General features: G+C 45.7%; 2 protein-coding genes across 2 annotated transcripts in view; one reads left to right on the top strand and one right to left on the bottom strand.

Moving 5' to 3' along the window:
- Nucleotides 1-14,129, bottom strand: part of Edem1 (ER degradation enhancing alpha-mannosidase like protein 1) — a 35,374-nt gene extending 21,245 nt beyond the window's left edge. The window contains exons 1-2 of the mRNA XM_052720485.1: nucleotides 13,405-14,129; nucleotides 4,554-4,626 (exon numbers count right to left, since the gene is read on the bottom strand). Coding sequence (XP_052576445.1) covers nucleotides 4,554-4,626; nucleotides 13,405-13,886 — 555 coding nt within the window. The 5' untranslated portion in view covers nucleotides 13,887-14,129. The remainder of the gene's footprint in view (nucleotides 1-4,553; nucleotides 4,627-13,404) is intronic.
- On the top strand, nucleotides 5,793-7,594 carry LOC128098946 (60S ribosomal protein L30-like). The gene has a single exon (XM_052720486.1). It carries the CDS (start codon nucleotides 7,226-7,228, stop codon nucleotides 7,571-7,573), a length of 348 nt encoding a protein of 115 aa, XP_052576446.1. The 5' UTR covers nucleotides 5,793-7,225; the 3' UTR covers nucleotides 7,574-7,594.
- Nucleotides 14,130-16,822: the final 2,693 nt, after the last annotated feature.

The raw sequence follows: 16,822 nt of genomic DNA, 5'->3' as shown, positions 1-16,822 counted from the left end.
TCTGACAAGTGATGGTGGCTGACTTAATGGAGCAGCAATCACTTCAGAAGGAAATACTGGGAGACTGAAAGTGCTCTGCAACTACAGCCGAGAAGGAAACCCAGCAGCCCGATTAGAACCAGGGCCCAGTCCTGTTTCTGCAATCTACACAGTGAAGATGCAGAACATATCTCCAGCTCTTCCCAAATCTTGCAACTTTGGTACTAGCAAACGACGAGACAATCACGGTGTAAACTTGGCTACCTTACCCAAATCCAACTCCTAACTGACAGCTTTAAACATTTCTTAGGAATGTTTAAAGGAACCAGATAAATTGTGGTGTTTTTTTTTTTTTTTTTTTGGTTTTTCGAGACAGGGTTTCTCTGTGTAGTTTTGGTGCCTGTCCTGGATCTCGCTCTGTAGACCAGGCTGGCCTCGAACTCACAAAGATCCGCCTGGCTCTGCCTCCCGAGTGCTGGGATTAAAGTCGTGCGCCACCACCGCCCAGCTTGGAACCAGATAAATTGTTAAATAGAGTACTTGATATAGGATCCAATAGTAAAGACTGTCTTGGACAAGGAAAACAGGGAAGTTTGTAAAATTACTTTTCCTAAGGAGACTGTAAAACACTGGAAACGTTTCTTGGAAACCAGACCCTACAGTGCTAGGCCAAGAAGCACACAGACACAGCCTGACGCATGTCCAGCGTGGCTTATCGCCTTCAGGAGGGTTCTCGTGTTTATGCTGAAAGGCCTCTAGCTCCCCGGGGTCAATGGGGATGCCAAGATGGGAGAGGGTAAAGGCAGTATGCAAGTTGGCAAGCCACATCTGGAGTGAACCGTAGTCAAAACCAAGAAGCAGTAAATAACAGGGGTGTTCACAGAGAGGGGCCTCATGCACGGGCAGGCACTGGGCATAGACACTCCTCAGAAGCCAGTAGCTTGAAGCATTTGGGGGTACCTTCTGACCCTGGGCTCTTCTGGTTTTTACTCCTCAAGTATTGTAGTGTTATAAGCTAAAAAGAAGAATGGTGGATTTGTAAAAGGAGCTCTCACAAAATTACCCTTCAGAACGAACGCTTCAGGGAAGAGAGCCTCACAGCCACAGCCATGATGCTCAAGTCAGAGAGCAATTACGAGAGACAGGTGTGTGTGGTAGGATGGGGATCCTAAAGAAGAGACAGCCCACTTAGTTCCAGAGAACAAACAGAGGTTCTGACTCACAGGTTTTCAGGGTTATAGGCAAGTTTCATGCCTCACAATTTAGTTTAGTCTGGCCTATGTATCAAAGGACACAGAGACAGGCACTCAGCAGGACCATAAATTTATCTTGCAGCTGCACAGGGAAGAGAACAGGGCTGAGAGGCCATGGCACAGTATCCTTTTTTTATTAGCTCTGTCCCAGAGAAGGAGCTGCAGGGCGGTTAGGCGGCTTTCTGGGAGAGAGACGTAGAGGCTAGAAGGTCCTTGGGGTCTGAATGAGAAGTATCCCCCCATAGGCTCATGTACTGGAACACTTGGTCCCCAGTTGGTGGTGCTGTTCGGGGACCTTATGGAACCTATAGGAGTCTCACTGTAAGTGGATGAAAATGTGAACATCCAGCTTCCTGACCCTGTTGCCATGCCACGCCTTTCCCACCTCGGTGGACTCCCCTCTGGAACCATTAAACCAAAATAAACTCTCTTTCCCTTACCTTGCTTTGGGCCCTGGTGTTTTATTACAGCAACAGAAAAATAACCAATAGAGTCTGTGATCTAACAGACTACAGTAGCTGAGTAACCAATACAGTCTGTGATCTAACAGACCACAGTAACTGAGTAACCAATACAATCTGTGATCTAACCAAGTACAGTAACTGAGTAACCAATACAGTCTGTGATCTAACCAAGTACAGTAACTGAGTAACCAATACAGTCTGTGATCTAACAGACCACAGTAACTGAGTAACCAATAGAGTCTGTGATCTAACCAACTACAGTAACCGAGTAACCAATAGAGTCTGTGATCTAACAGACTAGAGTAACCGAGTAACCAATACAGTCTGTGATCTAACCAAGTACAGTGACTGAGTAACCAATACAGTCTGTGATCTAACCAAGTACAGTAACTGAGTAACCAATACAGTCTGTGATCTAACAGACCACAGTAACTGAGTAACCAATAGAGTCTGTGATCTAACCAAGTACAGTAACTGAGTAACCAATACAGTCTGTGATCTAACCAACTACAGTAACTGAGTAACCAATAGAGTCTGTGATCTAACAGACCACAGTAACTGAGTAACCAATAGAGTCTGTGATCTAACAGACTACAGTAACTGAGTAACCAATAGAGTCTGTGATCTAACCAATACAGTCTGTGATCTAACCAACTACAGTAACTGAGTAACCAATACAGTCTGTGATCTAACCAAGTACAGTAACTGAGTAACCAATACAGTCTGTGATCTAACAGACTACAGTAACTGAGTAACCAATACAGTCTGTGATCTAACAGACCACAGTAACTGAGTAACCAATAGAGTCTGTGATCTAACCAACTACAGTAACTGAGTAACCAATACAGTCTGTAATCTAACCAACTACAGTAACTGAGTAACCAATAGAGTCTGTGATCTAACAGACCATAGTAACTAAGTAACCAATAGAGTCTGTGATCTAACAGACTACAGTAACTGAGTAACCAATAGAGTCTGTGATCTAACCAATACAGTCTGTGATCTAACCAACTACAGTAACTGAGTAACCAATAGAGTCTGTGATCTAACCAATACAGTCTGTGATCTAACCAAGTACAGTAACTGAGTAACCAATACAGTCTGTGATCTAACCAAGTACAGTAACTGAGTAACCAATACAGTCTGTGATCTAACAGACTACAGTAACTGAGTAACCAATACAGACTGTGATCTAACCAACTACAGTAGCTGAGTAACCAATACAGTCTGTGATCTAACAGACCACAGTAACTGAGTAACCAATACAGTCTGTGATCTAACAGACCACAGTAACTGAGTAACCAATACAGACTGTGATCTAACCAACTACAGTAGCTGAGTAACCAATACAGTCTGTGATCTAACCAACTACAGTAACTAAGTAACCAATAGAGTCTGTGATCTAACAGACCACAGTAACTGAGTAACCAATACAGTCTGTGATCTAACCAACTATAGTAACTGAGTAACCAATACAGTCTGTGATCTAACCAACTACAGTAACTGAGTAACCAATACAGTCTGTGATCTAACAGACTGCAGTAACTGAGTAACCAATACAGTCTGTGATCTAACAGACCACAGTAACTGAGTAACCAATACAGTCTGTGATCTAACAGACCACAGTAACTGAGTAACCAATACAGTCTGTGATCTAACCAACTACAGTAACTAAGTAACCAATACAGTCTGTGATCTAACAGACTGCAGTAACTGAGTAACCAATACAGTCTGTGATCTAACAGACTGCAGTAACTGAGTAACCAATACAGTCTGTGATCTAACAGACTGCAGTAACTGAGTAACCAATACAGTCTGTGATCTAACAGACCACAGTAACTGAGTAACCAATACAGTCTGTGATCTAACAGACTACAGTAACTGAGTAACCAATACAGACTGTGATCTAACCAACTACAGTAACTGAGTAACCAATACAGACTGTGATCTAACCAACTACAGTAACTGAGTAACCAATACAGTCTGTGATCTAACAGACCACAGTAACTGAGTAGCCAATACAGTCTGTGATCTAACAGACCACAGTAACTGAGTAACCAATACAGTCCGTGATCTAACAGACCACAGTAACTGAGTAGCCAATACAGTCTGTGATCTAACAGACTGCAGTAACTGAGTAGCCAATACAGTCTGTGATCTAACAGACCACAGTAACTGAGTAACCAATACAGTCTGTGATCTAACAGACCGCAGTAACTGAGTAACCAATACAGTCTGTGATCTAACAGACTGCAGTAACTGAGTAACCAATACAGTCTGTGATCTAACAGACTACAGTAACTGAGTAACCAATACAGTCTGTGATCTAACAGACCGCAGTAACTGAGTAACCAATACAGTCTGTGATCTAACAGACTGCAGTAACTGAGTAACCAATACAGTCTGTGATCTAACAGACTACAGTAACTGAGTAACCAATACAGTCTGTGATCTAACAGACCGCAGTAACTGAGTAACCAATACAGTCTGTGATCTAACCAACTATAGTAACTGAGTAACCAATACAGTCTGTGATCTAACAGACTACAGTAACTGAGTAGTAACATAAGTCTCCAGACTCTGTTAGGACAGGAGGACAAAGAAAAAAGTAGGTCCTCTAAAAATTAGCCCTGTCCTTCTTCTCTCCTTTAAGGAGAGCCACATTTCCCCTCAGTTAACCTTCAATGCTTTTCTTGTCTTCCCATGAAGATCATTAAAATAAATAACACTCAACAAAGCCTTCTGAGTACAGCATTTCCTAGAATTCCCATTCCTGGGGGAAATGAGGAAATACAATAAACCCCCAAACACTTTATCTTAATTATCTTAATTAAAGAAGAAAAGGCTGAGTACTTACTGCAAGTGTATCCAAGGCATCAACAAGAGTCAGGGAGTAATTCCCTAGGACATCATTGATGTTCAGATTTGAACTGGAAAAGAAAGAATGAAAATTAAACAAAGGCACTTTACATTTAAAGTGAAAGAAGGTGTGCGCGTGCGGGGGAAGGTGGAGGGAGACCACAAAACTAAACACCCATCAGAAATAAGACTGCTGGCAATGTTCATGATCCAGAAATGGACTGTGGGTAGCAGTAGGGTGCAGGCCTTGTTTCTCGAGAGCAGCAGTATCGATGTGTTCACAGGTTGAGGAAGTATAGGACAGCAGAGACATGGGCATAGGGTGGTAGTGAGAAAAGCTCAAGGGGATGTCCAGAGATGGACAAATCATTCACCCTCTGAGACACACTATCACCATCAAGTAGCTTTAATACTGTCAGACTTCAAAACTCTTAATTTCACAATCATTAAGAACTGAAGGAGGGATCCTGTCATATGACCTGATATTTCTTCACAGCTCAAACTATGACACACTATGAAAATTAATACATCCGGGAAGGCTAGACAAACAGTGAAAATGACCTGGTAGAACTGAAGAAATTCAGGTCACAGACTCCACTGACTCCCTTGCCCCATTACCACTAAGCCAGAAAAGAATTCCAGAGGCTGGAAAGGAAAAGAAACCGATAGTAAAGAAGAAATGAGACAACGGCTTAAAGATCTCATTTACTAGAGACCAAAGTAAGAAAGCACTACTTTCATTTCCAGCCACATCTAGCATCCTCCATCTTCTCTGCATCCTACCTGCCCTTACATCATCCCAAAGGCTCCCTGTACCACTTCCTTCCTATGAAAGAAATTTTAAGGGCAGTATCCCACAGTCCTGGATGGCTTGGTCTGCTGTACCTCTCTCAAAGGCCTATGGGGGTTGCTAAGATGACTCAGTAGGAAAAGGTGCTCGATGCTAACCCTCAGAACCTGAGCTCATCTCCAGGACTCACGTGGTAGAATGAGAACACTAACTCTCACAAGTTATCCTGTACACATGCACCACAGCGCGCACACACACACACACACACACACACACACACACACACACACACAGTATAAAAATAAAATAAAATGCCTTTCGGGCTTCATTCAGAGTGAAATGGGAATTACATGAAGAAGCAGGCATAAACAGCTTCCACATCTGACCTTAGCTGAATCTTCCAGTGGCTCTATTATGTGTGTGTTGGGCACTTAACATAGGACAAAGAATCTACAGCAAAAGACAAGTTCCCAGAGGGGTTACTAGGAACCAAAGCCACCAACAGCATCACTGGAAAGCTGCACTTGCTCCCTCTATTTGATCCTCTTAAAGAAACCTACACGATGGAAAGGGTGCTCTCAGGGTGAGAGCTATAGATTCACACAGGTCTCCCGATGGCAGTGCCAAGCACACAGGAATTGCCAAGGGTTGGAGGAGGGTCAAAGCAGACATCCTCACGTTCAAGTGTGTCCTCAAGAACACTTGGCTGGGTTGAAATATTTAACTCCGGGGCTATGCTGCTCAGAAACAGAATGAGTTCCAAACACCCACCTCACCAGAAGTGGTTGCCATATCATTTAGCATCCCATCTGAAAGAAGTGAACGAGAACTCCATATCACCTGGCATCCTAATCTGGGGCAAGCGCCGCCTCCTAGCTGCCTCCAGCGCCTTTCCATGTCTACTGTGCCTTTGCTCTTAGTCCACACATAAAAGGGGCAAGTGTTCAACTCGTTAAGAGCTGGGTGCACAGCTGCATGTTGAGATGCTGGATCTGACCCTCAGCACGACCCGCCCAAAGCAACAATAAATCCTCAGTAACATGGCCAAAGAGTCAGCAACAACTGGTAACTGTTGCCAGAGTTGATGTTTTAATGTATTTGTTGTAACTGTGATAGTTCCACTCTAGTCAGAAAAATCCACTTAAAGATCTAGAATGTTCACCAGAACATTTTGAATTCTTTTCTACCAAATTATCCCAACACTTAGGAGACTGGGGCAGGAGGAGAGAGTTCCTTGCTTACACAGCAAGATCATGTCTCAGAAAAAAATAACAACCATAAAATTAATTGTAAGAAGAAGGTTGAGTCAGGAGACACCAGCCTGCCGTCCAGGGAGCAGCATGTAACAGGCACACAGGTAAAGCCACGGAACATGTGGCAACATCTAGATTAACAAAAATGGGTTGAGTTTAAGTGTAAGAGTTAGTCAGTGATAGGCCTGAGCTAATGGCCAAACAGTTTTAAATAATATTAGCCTGTGTGTGTTTACTTGGGTGTGAGCGGCTTCGGAAATACAAGGACGCAGGAGTTGGGTGGACACAGAATAACTTTAGCTACAATTAATAATATAAATTATCAAAGTATGGAGAAGAGGGTAGAGAATGATGAAAAAATCAGATTCCATAAAACAAACGGTCCTAGCCCAACAGCAAGACATTTTCCCGCTTCCGTTTGTCAGCCCATCCTGCAGATAGTAACACAGTTCTGTTCTTCAGACATGCTTATTGTAGTCCTGTCTCACCTAGTAGCTCTTAGGGAAGTCAATCTTTCAGTACAAGGCAAAAATCAAGAGTATAAGTAGTCCCATGTGCCTTTCTCGCTCCCCGGCCATCTTGGCGGCCGGTCTTGGTTGGGGGCTGTCCCGCACCTAAGGCAGGAAGATGGTGGCCGCAAAGAAGACGAAAAAGTCTCTGGAGTCGATCAACTCTAGGCTCCAACTTATTATGAAAAGTGGAAAGTACGTGCTGGGGTACAAACAGACTCTGCAGATGATCAGACAGGGCAAAGCGAAATTGGTTATCCTCGCCAACAACTGTCCAGCTTTGAGGAAATCTGAAATAGAATACTATGCCATGTTGGCTAAAACTGGTGTTCATCACTACAGTGGCAATAACATTGAATTGGGCACAGCATGTGGAAAATACTACAGAGTATGCACACTGGCTATCATTGACCCAGGTGACTGTGATATTATTAGAAGCATGCCAGAACAGACTGGTGAAAAGTAAACCAGGAAAGTTTTTCTTTGATAAAATTTTACCAGAGCTCCTTTAAAAACAAACAAACAAACAAACAAAAAAAAACACATACAACAAGTAGTCCCATGTAAGCAGCTGGTCCAATCACAACTCAACTCCCTCCTAATTCATTACTTGTGCGTGAACCTTCTTTTTGCTTTTTGTTTGTTTCTTTTTTTTTTTTTTTTTTAGTTTTTCGAGACAGGGTTTCTCTTTGTAGCTTTGATGCCTGTCCTGGATCTCGCTCTGTAGACCAGGCAGGCCTCAGAATCACAGAGATCCACCTGCCTCTGCCTCCCGAGTGCTGGGATTAAAGGAGTGCGCCACCACCACCCGGCATGCGTGCATGAACCTTCATGGCGATCATTCCACTGTGCCACTCTGAAGTTCTTACTACCTCTAAACAAACAAACAAAAGCAAAGAAGAAAGCAAAGAGGGAGGAGGGAGAGGGGGAAGGGGAGGAGGGAGACAACAAAGACGAAGACCAAAGCCTCTGCTAGAAAATCTCTAATTCCGTAGCTAATAAAATCACGCAGCATGTTGGAAAACAACACAAGAAACCGTGCTGCGCATACTCAACCTTCAACAGCTGTTTGGAAATCTTATCTTCTGTGTAGGCAGAGAGATATCGCAAGAAACAGTCCCTGAGCACTCAAGGACTTAGTAATCCAAGAGAAGCAAAGGGGACAGGACTCAGTTCTCAGTCAAAATCTGGAACGGTGGCTCAAAGAACAGGAATCAAACCCGAAATGAGCAAACCATGGAGAATCACCTGCCATAGCTCAAGGAAGACCTGTGCCGGACTCTGAAAGATTTTTTAAAAAAGGAATTTTGAAAGAAGCCACCTGTGTGTGTGTGTGTGTGTGTACATTTGCATGTGTGTGAAGGCACAGGCACTCCATGCATAGTAAGAGCCTGAGTAGGATTTCAAGTATCCTGCTGTCTCTCTCCATCTTATTGCCTTGACACAGGGTCTCTCACTGAACTTGGAGCTCACGGGGCAGTCAGCAGGTCTCAGCAATCCTCTTGTCTCCACCCCATGGTGTTGGGTTACAGACACAGGAGTGACCACGCCCAGCTTTTTACAGGCTTGTTAGGGACTCAGACTCAAGTCTTCACACTCACACAGCAAACACTCAGACCACTGAGCCTTCTTCTCTTCTGGGGCCAGGAGGTGGCCATCTTAAGCTAGATTGCCTAGGAACAAACTCGGCGAGGAACCAATATTTGATCTGTTCGTTGAAATTTTCCTTCTGTCTTAAAAATGTGGTTTGGGGAAGGGGGTGGAATCAAGCATAGTCACGGGCCCAAACCTCAAATGCATAGTTGCCTTCTATAGGATTACAGAAATATCTAAATTTACTCAAAGGTTTGAACTTGGATTCTACAACCCAACAGCAGCCAGGAAAGAGGCTGGCTGTTTTCCTAGGGTTGGAGATTTGTTTACTTCATGATAACACGGGCCCGCGGCTATCAAGATAAGCATTGGGAGGCTGTGACTAAAGAGAAATGACACAGCCAGCTATGGCGGCTTGTGCCGTAATCACAGCACTGGAGAAGGTGGATCAGACTGATCAGGAGCCTAGGCCATCCTCAGCCACCTATTCAGTTAAGGGCCAGCCTGTGCTACATGTGACTCTGTCTCAAAAAAAAAAAAAAAAAAAAAACAGAGAGCGCACCTACATTTTGTTTTTGTGATGTTTTAGGTAATATTCAATGGCAAGTTCATTCTTTTTTAAAATATTAGATAATGGCAATGAAAGTATTTGAATTTTGAAATCTGAAATATTTTCTGGGCATGGTAAAGGCACACCTTGTAATAATTCCAGGCCAAGGCAGGAGAATCCTAAGTTTGAGGACAGTGTGGTAGACTGTCTTAAAGCAATTTTTTCTTACTTTGGTTTTTGCAGCACTAACATTGAATTAAGGGTCTCCTTCCTACATGCTAGGCAAGTACTCTACCATTGAAATATATCCCCAGACCTCAAAATAAAAGTGTATTTCGTATGTGTGTATGTGCATGTGCATCCATATGGAGACCAGAAGACCACCTGGAGCTCGAGCTACAGGTAGCTTTGAGTACTGGGAACAAGCTCAGTCCTCTCTAAGAGTAGCGAGCACTTTTCACTCCTGAGCCACATCTCCAGCCCCTCAAAGTCTAATTTTTAAAGGGCCAGGAATGTAGTTTAGTAGCAGATCACTTATCTGGAATGTGTGGGCCCTGGGTTCAATTCTCAGTATTAGGGGAAAAAAATTAAGTCTTTTTATTCCACTTTATTTGGGAAATGTAAACATTTCCTTCCTACTTGTTCAGAACCAGAATGACAAAGCACAGACCTGAAACTCTTAAAAATATCAGAGCACAAGAGGAACTGTACTGCAGAGGGTTTGACAAACAAAACAAGCCCAAACTAAGCTTCCTGTTTCTTGAATTGGCCAGGGTGAGGGTCTGCTCAAAGCCACACAATCCTGGGGCTCTTTCATCGCGTCAGATACACAAAGGCTTGCCACCCGAAAGTCCAATGATTCCATTCCTCACTATTACTAATGCTGTCATCCCGATCAGAGACTCGACTTCAACGTATATGAACTGCCACTGCATAACCAAAGCAAACCACAACATCTCCCCAGACCTCTAAAAAGGCCTATGCACCCCAAGATGCCACCTGGACCAACAATTTCAACCAACCACCATCACCTCACTTTGCTGAAGGGCCCCCACCCCACCCCTAAATGCTTCATAAAGTGCTTATGGTTCATTACAAAAAAAAAAAAAAAAAAAAAAAAATCATTGCCCGGTAACGCAGAACCTGTAACTCCAGCTACTCAGGGGTGTGAATTAAGACAACAAATTCAAGGCCTGCTGAGCTGCAGGGCAAGTTGAAAGCCAGCCTGTTCAACTTAAAAAGACTGTCTCAAAATAGAAAGTGAAAAAGGAGCTAGGCGGTTAGCTCAATGGTGGACTACTTGCCTAGCATGCACAAGGCCCTAGAATAACAGGCACTTAGCTGCTTCTGCTGAAAAGCTCAGATCTCACTCGAGCCCACAGAGTAACTAAAACAGGATGGAAGCCTGCCATTTCCATCTTCCTTCTGCGTCTGTCTCCTTGCCTTTGGGTCATCCTGCTTTTCTCTACACAGGGCCATGTGAATCATTCCAGGAGCGCCTGTGTAGATCCAGTGATTCACACCCTCTCTCATTCCTGTGAGACTGAAGGCATTGTCTTAAACCTGGAGTTACCTTTGATTCCACATGATGAGAACAATTATCTATGATGGGGAGGCTGTACTCTAAGCAGATCACCTTACAAGAACTAGAATTTCGGTGAAGACAACTCACGGTGCGGGCCATGTTGCAGGACCTGAGGTGAGACTGTAATGGCCAAAAGCACAGCTTGACCGGGACTACTTAGTTAGCTATCTTCACCCTCTGCCCCAATCCTTCCTCTACTTGAACCTAAGGCTCATGGCAGGATCCTGAAGCCCAACTCAGGGACAGATGGACCCCTTTATTGGTTCTTTTCCCAGGACGTCAATTCTCCTTTCTCTGCTTTGTGCCAGCAGTTGTCTCTTTAATTGGCACCTTGAGATGAGTGACCAAGCCCAGTTTAGCAGGACAGCTGGAGCCAGAGCTTTTCCTGTAACATTCTGGTTATGCTAGGAACCATCTTCAGCATGGAAGAAGACAGACTGACAGACCAACAGACGGAAGAAAGAAAGAAAGGAACAAAGGAAGGGTAAAAAGAAGCGCATTGAGGAAGAGCCACTTTCTGAGGAAGTGCCACGTCATCAGGACAGCAATGCCTAGTCCAGAAAAAAAAGAAGAAAAAGGACAATGAGGCAATGAGGCTAACGGAAGGGAACCATAATTCTGTCACCTGGACACATGTCATACTTAAGATTCAGATGGGAGTGTATGAGAAATGTTCTATAAAATTTTCTAGGGAGGTTCAACCAACAGTCGTCATCTATAGCTTTTCAAACCTTTGTTGTGTCTGATTGTCAACTGTAAACCTTATTGGTACACAAATAAAAACATACTCTTTGTAAAATTTTTTTTAAAAAAAATCCAAAATGGTACATACAAGTTGCAACTGTGTAAAAATAAATCAATAAATAGAATGTGTTGCCATATGGACACAGACTGTCAGAAACAAGCTACTGAAAGTAACTAGTGGGATTTTTCTGTTTCCCCTCCCAGATTTAAAGAAGTCTGTTCTCACAAGAGAAAGGAGAGGGGAGGGGAAGGGAGCCGGAATTGAAGAAAACATAACCATACACACAGTCTCTCTTCTATGTCTCTTTTGAGCGAGACGACTCATCCACTCCCTATAATCTAAGGAGGAAGTGTTACTTCAGGTAATTTTATAGTTTTCCCCCAAAGAAACGGAGGAAAAAGTACATTTACATGAAAGAAAGAAGAGCTGAAATGTAGCTCAGCTGTAAAGAGCTGTATAGAGCCATGTGTTCAATTCCCTGCACTCCTGAAAGAAAGCAGGAAAGATGGGGGCAGGGGGTTATAGGTACAAAAGCTGATATGGCCAAGCAAGACAAATAGTTCATCAGTCCAAGAACTACGCAAGGCCCAGTGCCTCTGTGTGGGATGCTCCCTTGCTATTAGCTCAGCAGGCTGCAAATTAAGACACAAATTTACACTCAACCAACCCACTTATATAGCTCTCTTTATGCGCTCTAAGAGTATTATATTAGCTTTTCTTTAAAATTGTTAATGTATTGGGGGCGGGTGTGCATGGGTGTCACAGAGGTGTGTAGAGGTCAGAGGACAATTCGAGGAGTCTCCTCAGTGTGCTCTTTCTCCATCCTCCATGTGGGTCACGGAGGATCAAACTCAAGTCCCGAGCTTCCTGCCAAGCGCCTTCACTGGCTGAGCCATCTCACCAGCCCTAAGCTTTTTCTTTTAGAACCTAAGAATCCTCCACTGCTTCCCACTAGGACAAGGAAAATACACACGTCAGGTGTCCAAGGGTGCCCACGTGCCAAGACAATGAACAACCCAACTCTACTCCCATCTAAGGGGAGGAAAACACCACAGTCACCAACCAGCCTAACTGGGTCGGTGGCAGTGCACACCTTTCAAGAGGAGGACCTTGGCTGGGTGTTCTGTTCTCTTGGACTTTGAAGTTGACTAGAGTAACCCTGGAACGCCACCTTCCCATACGTGGCTAGTAGGCTGGGAGGACTGCCTGACCTTCTGACAGCACCATCACCCCATTAGTGTTTACGATGGTACCAAGCAAGGACGATGTCAGTCAATTCAGCGCCTAAGAAATCATCCTTCGAGGATCCAGATCGCAAATCTGGGCCAGGCAACGGCCATCCCTCCCAACTAGCTCTCCTGAGCCTAGGAAACGGACCCTGGGAAGGAGAAACGCTAACCCCTCACGCCATCCCCTGCGTCCAATTCACGGGATGGCCCATTTCTCAGAACCCTTAATCTTTATATTAAAGATTGGGTGTGGCGTTCTGATCAGGAATGGGGAGGGTTCGTTCTAAAGCTGCGTTTTCCAAAGGAAGCCTATAGCTAGCACTTAGATAATATGTCCATCTGGAGCAGCGGCGTGCCTTGCCACTGTGACTGTCCCTTCCGGTCTCTGGCCCTCAGTTTCCCCATCTGCAACAGAAAATGACAGGGACAGCTGTCCTGAAGTTTGGAGGGTCCAGGAGAATCAAAGAGAATGGCAGTCCACAGGGCAGAGGGGAAGGGGAACTTTGGACTTCGGCGGACTCTAAAGACCCTGGTGTTCCCTCGGGGACCCGAAGGGGCGGAAAGCGGCGCGCGGGGCGTCCGGAGGGCTACTCACGGGTCCCCGCGGTCCGGCCCCCGGCCGCGGCAGTAGATGGGGTTGAGCTCGTCCTGCGGAAAGGCGTGCGCCATGTAGTTGTCGTAGCCGAAGACGAACATGCCCCGCGCCAGGTCGCGCATCTGGGCACGCAGTTGCGGCGGGAAGGCGCCGCTGTAGCGCCGCTCGTACTCGTCCGGGCCGCAGCCACGGCCGCCCAGAGCGTAGCCCCAGTGCGCCGGGCCACACATGCCCGGCCCCGGCCCCCGCGGGGTCTCGAGCCGCCCCTCCGTCCCGTGCCTTGGTCGATGCAGCCAGGCCGGGCCTTCGGGAGGACCCACCGGCCCCGAGCCGTCGGGGCCCCTCAAGCGCTGGAAGCCGAAGCTGAGCGGAAAGCGCTGGTAGAAGCCCATGCTGGGCCCCAGCCCGAAGACCAGCCAGAGCACCGCGTGGAGGCCGAGGCGAAGCAGCACCAGCCCCAGGACGAGCGCTCGCCATTGCATGGTCGCGCGGCCGCCGCGGGCATTATTTTGAAGCTCCGGGCGCGTCCCCAGCCGACCGCCGCCCCGCGCGTCCGCCCGGGAGCCTGCTCACTTCCCCTTTAAGGAACTCCCTCGTGACGCACCAGGAACTGGCCCATTGTCCCCCGCCCTGCGGCCCGGCCCGGCCCGGCCCGCCAGGCCCCACGTTCGCCCGCCGGCCGCCCAGGATTGGCCTGGCACGGCCCGGCCTCGAGGGGCGCGGCCGGGGACTCCCTCCCGCTCTATAGGCCGCAGGGACAACAAGGCTCCGCCCCACCGCAGGACCACGCCCTCTGGGCGGACCCGAGTCAAGTCGGGCTGGCGTGGCGAGCCTAGGTCGCTCTAGCTTTAGGGGAGAGAACTTCGAACCAATGACAGCGCAGCACGGGAGCACCCCGCGAGGTCACAGACGAGGCCCTTGACCCGCCCTTGCTCCGGTAAATGATGCCCCTGGGCAGAATGTTTATTGGTCTGAGGTTGGATGGTAGAAAGCCCCTCCAGGTCTAGGGTAGTTAAGGGCCTGGGCCCTTAGGTAAAGGACGTACCTGCGCATATCCAGGAAAGGTTTTTAACTTGGTGGGAATAGGACCCCCTACGTCTGGCTCAGGCTCAGATTGTGTGCAATATCCCATCCGGATTTTTTTTGGGGGGACGCCTTAACTCGAAGAATCGTTCTTGATACTTCTGAAATACTCCGAGATCCCATCCTATCCCAACAGGGCGGGAGGTTGTACTAAATGGTTCTAATTTTCATCAGAACTATTTAAACATTTTCCTGATCCATCATCTCTACAGTGCAAGGCGACGGGCGACCTCGGAAATATAGGGCAGATTTGGGGTATAATCCCTTTAAGTCCTAATTCCTATAATTAAGGTTACAGATTTCATTTCTTAAGGGCTGTGGCTTTCGTGTAAGGATTCGACTTGGAGAGCCTATCAGTTTTGCAAGTTTACACCGTATGTCTATCAAACTTAAAAAGTAGGAGAAGCAACAAAGTCAGAATGGTTTATGTCACCAATCATCAAGGCAGTGATGGGGAGGACTTAACGCTCATTCCACTTTCAGGATCAAAGGAGTTCCTGAAATGATAGGGTACAACAGAGCAGCCAGCGAAAAGTTAAGTTCTTTGGGTTGGTAAGAGTTTATTTTGGTAGCCAGGCGGTGGTAATCCCAGCACTCGGGAGGCAGAGCCAGGTGGATCTCTGTGAGTTTGAGGCCAGTCTGGGCTACCAAGTGAGTTCCAGGAAAGGAGCAAAGCTACACAGAGAAACCCTGTCTCGAAAAACCAAGAAAAAAAAAAATAATAAAAGTTTATTTTGGGAGAGACAAAGGCCCAAGCAGTATATTCCCCGCCTCCCCCCCCCCCCAAAAAAAAAAACCAGAAAAGAAAAAGAGGCGGCGGGGGGCGGGGGGGGGGGGGGAGATACGTGGGGAGACTTCCAGAAGTCCAACTCCAGCTCTCGAGCCTGAACTATGGAATTCAGCCTCCCTGGAGCCGACACAAACAATGTGAACATTAAGATACGCTTTGTTTCCTTAAGCTACTTTTGTGCAAATTTTAGCTTTATCTTGCACTCTAGTCAGCTGTCACGCTGATGACAGCACCTGTTCTCACTTACAGACCAGCCCTAATTTGAAAAAGTCTAAAAACTAGAGAAAAACCAGCCAATTTATGAAAAATGATTTTTTTTCAGTTGTCAGTTGGCACAACTGACAACAGGTGCCAGGAGTACAGGTTTTCAGGGCACTATCATGTATTCCCACTTTCATCTTGGTAGAAAGCCCTGAAGTGGAGGAGCTATGACTGGCCCTTTAGACTAGGGCTTCTCAGATTGAATGTAGCTGATGAAACTGAGACATTTGTATCTAACCAGAAAATCCATCCTTAAAAACAATTCTGAGACAGGATCTGACTCTGCAACCCCAGTTTGCCTCCAACTTATGATCCTCCCGCCTCAGCTTCTGAATGCTGAGATTGTAGGTTTGAACCACCATACCTAGCTAATAATTATTTAGGGAAAAGTTTGTGATAGATTTTTCCAAATGCATTCTCACAAGAACCTCACATGACTGGTATGAAAAAGTCACTTTCATTTTAAGAACAGCTTTACTGTACAGCTCCCAAGAAGAAACAGCTGAGAATCCAGTCAGAATCCTGCCTCAGTAACCTGGCTAAGTTAGTTTCTGCACCTGCTTCCTCAGCTGCAAAAAATCCCCCATTTTAAGAACAGAACAGTACTTACCCCAAACTCTCACACTCACATGAAACACTTGCAACAGTGCTATATTCACAGCTAGCCCTGTTAATGAGATTGTCATTTTGTATAAAGAAAATAAATAAGAAACTGGTATGTTATCATGCAGAGGTCTCCTTTATGTGGGTAGGACCAAGATAATGTCTTGTGGAAACAAGTGATTTTTACCTCTTAAAAGTTAACTTATTCAGCCAGCTGTGGAGGCTCACACCTTTAATCCCAGCACTTGAGAGTTAAGAGGCAGGCAGATTCCTGTGAGTTCCAAGCAGCCTGGTCTTTTTATCAGGAAGTCAGGGCTACATAGTTGAGACCATGTCTCAAAAAAAAAAGTTAACTTATTAAAAAATATGTAATGGGGATGGGGGGATAATCAGGCACAGCAGCACATGCCTAAAGTCCTACTCGGGATGCTAAGGCAAAGGACTAAGACTACCCAGAGTAGGGTAGTGAGTCCACTGTCCCCAAAATAAACAAAGGTAGTGAACTTCCTTTCTCTCAGTCAGCTTTCACTGCTATCCCAAATGTGGCACCTCCCCATGAAGAAATGACATTATTTGTGTACCACACCCCCAGCTCTTTTTATTACTTATACTGCCACAAAGAGAAATCACCTTAATGTTCAGTCTTTTTTTGAACTGTGGCAAATGGTATGACAGACAAAA

Source organism: Peromyscus californicus, unplaced genomic scaffold (assembly GCF_007827085.1).
Source record: "Peromyscus californicus insignis strain IS unplaced genomic scaffold, ASM782708v3 Scaffold_6__1_contigs__length_162567912, whole genome shotgun sequence".
Classification (NCBI taxonomy): domain Eukaryota; kingdom Metazoa; phylum Chordata; class Mammalia; order Rodentia; family Cricetidae; genus Peromyscus; species Peromyscus californicus.
The sequence above is the reverse complement of the archived record's forward strand: the minus strand, read 5'-3'. Positions and strand labels throughout refer to the sequence as shown.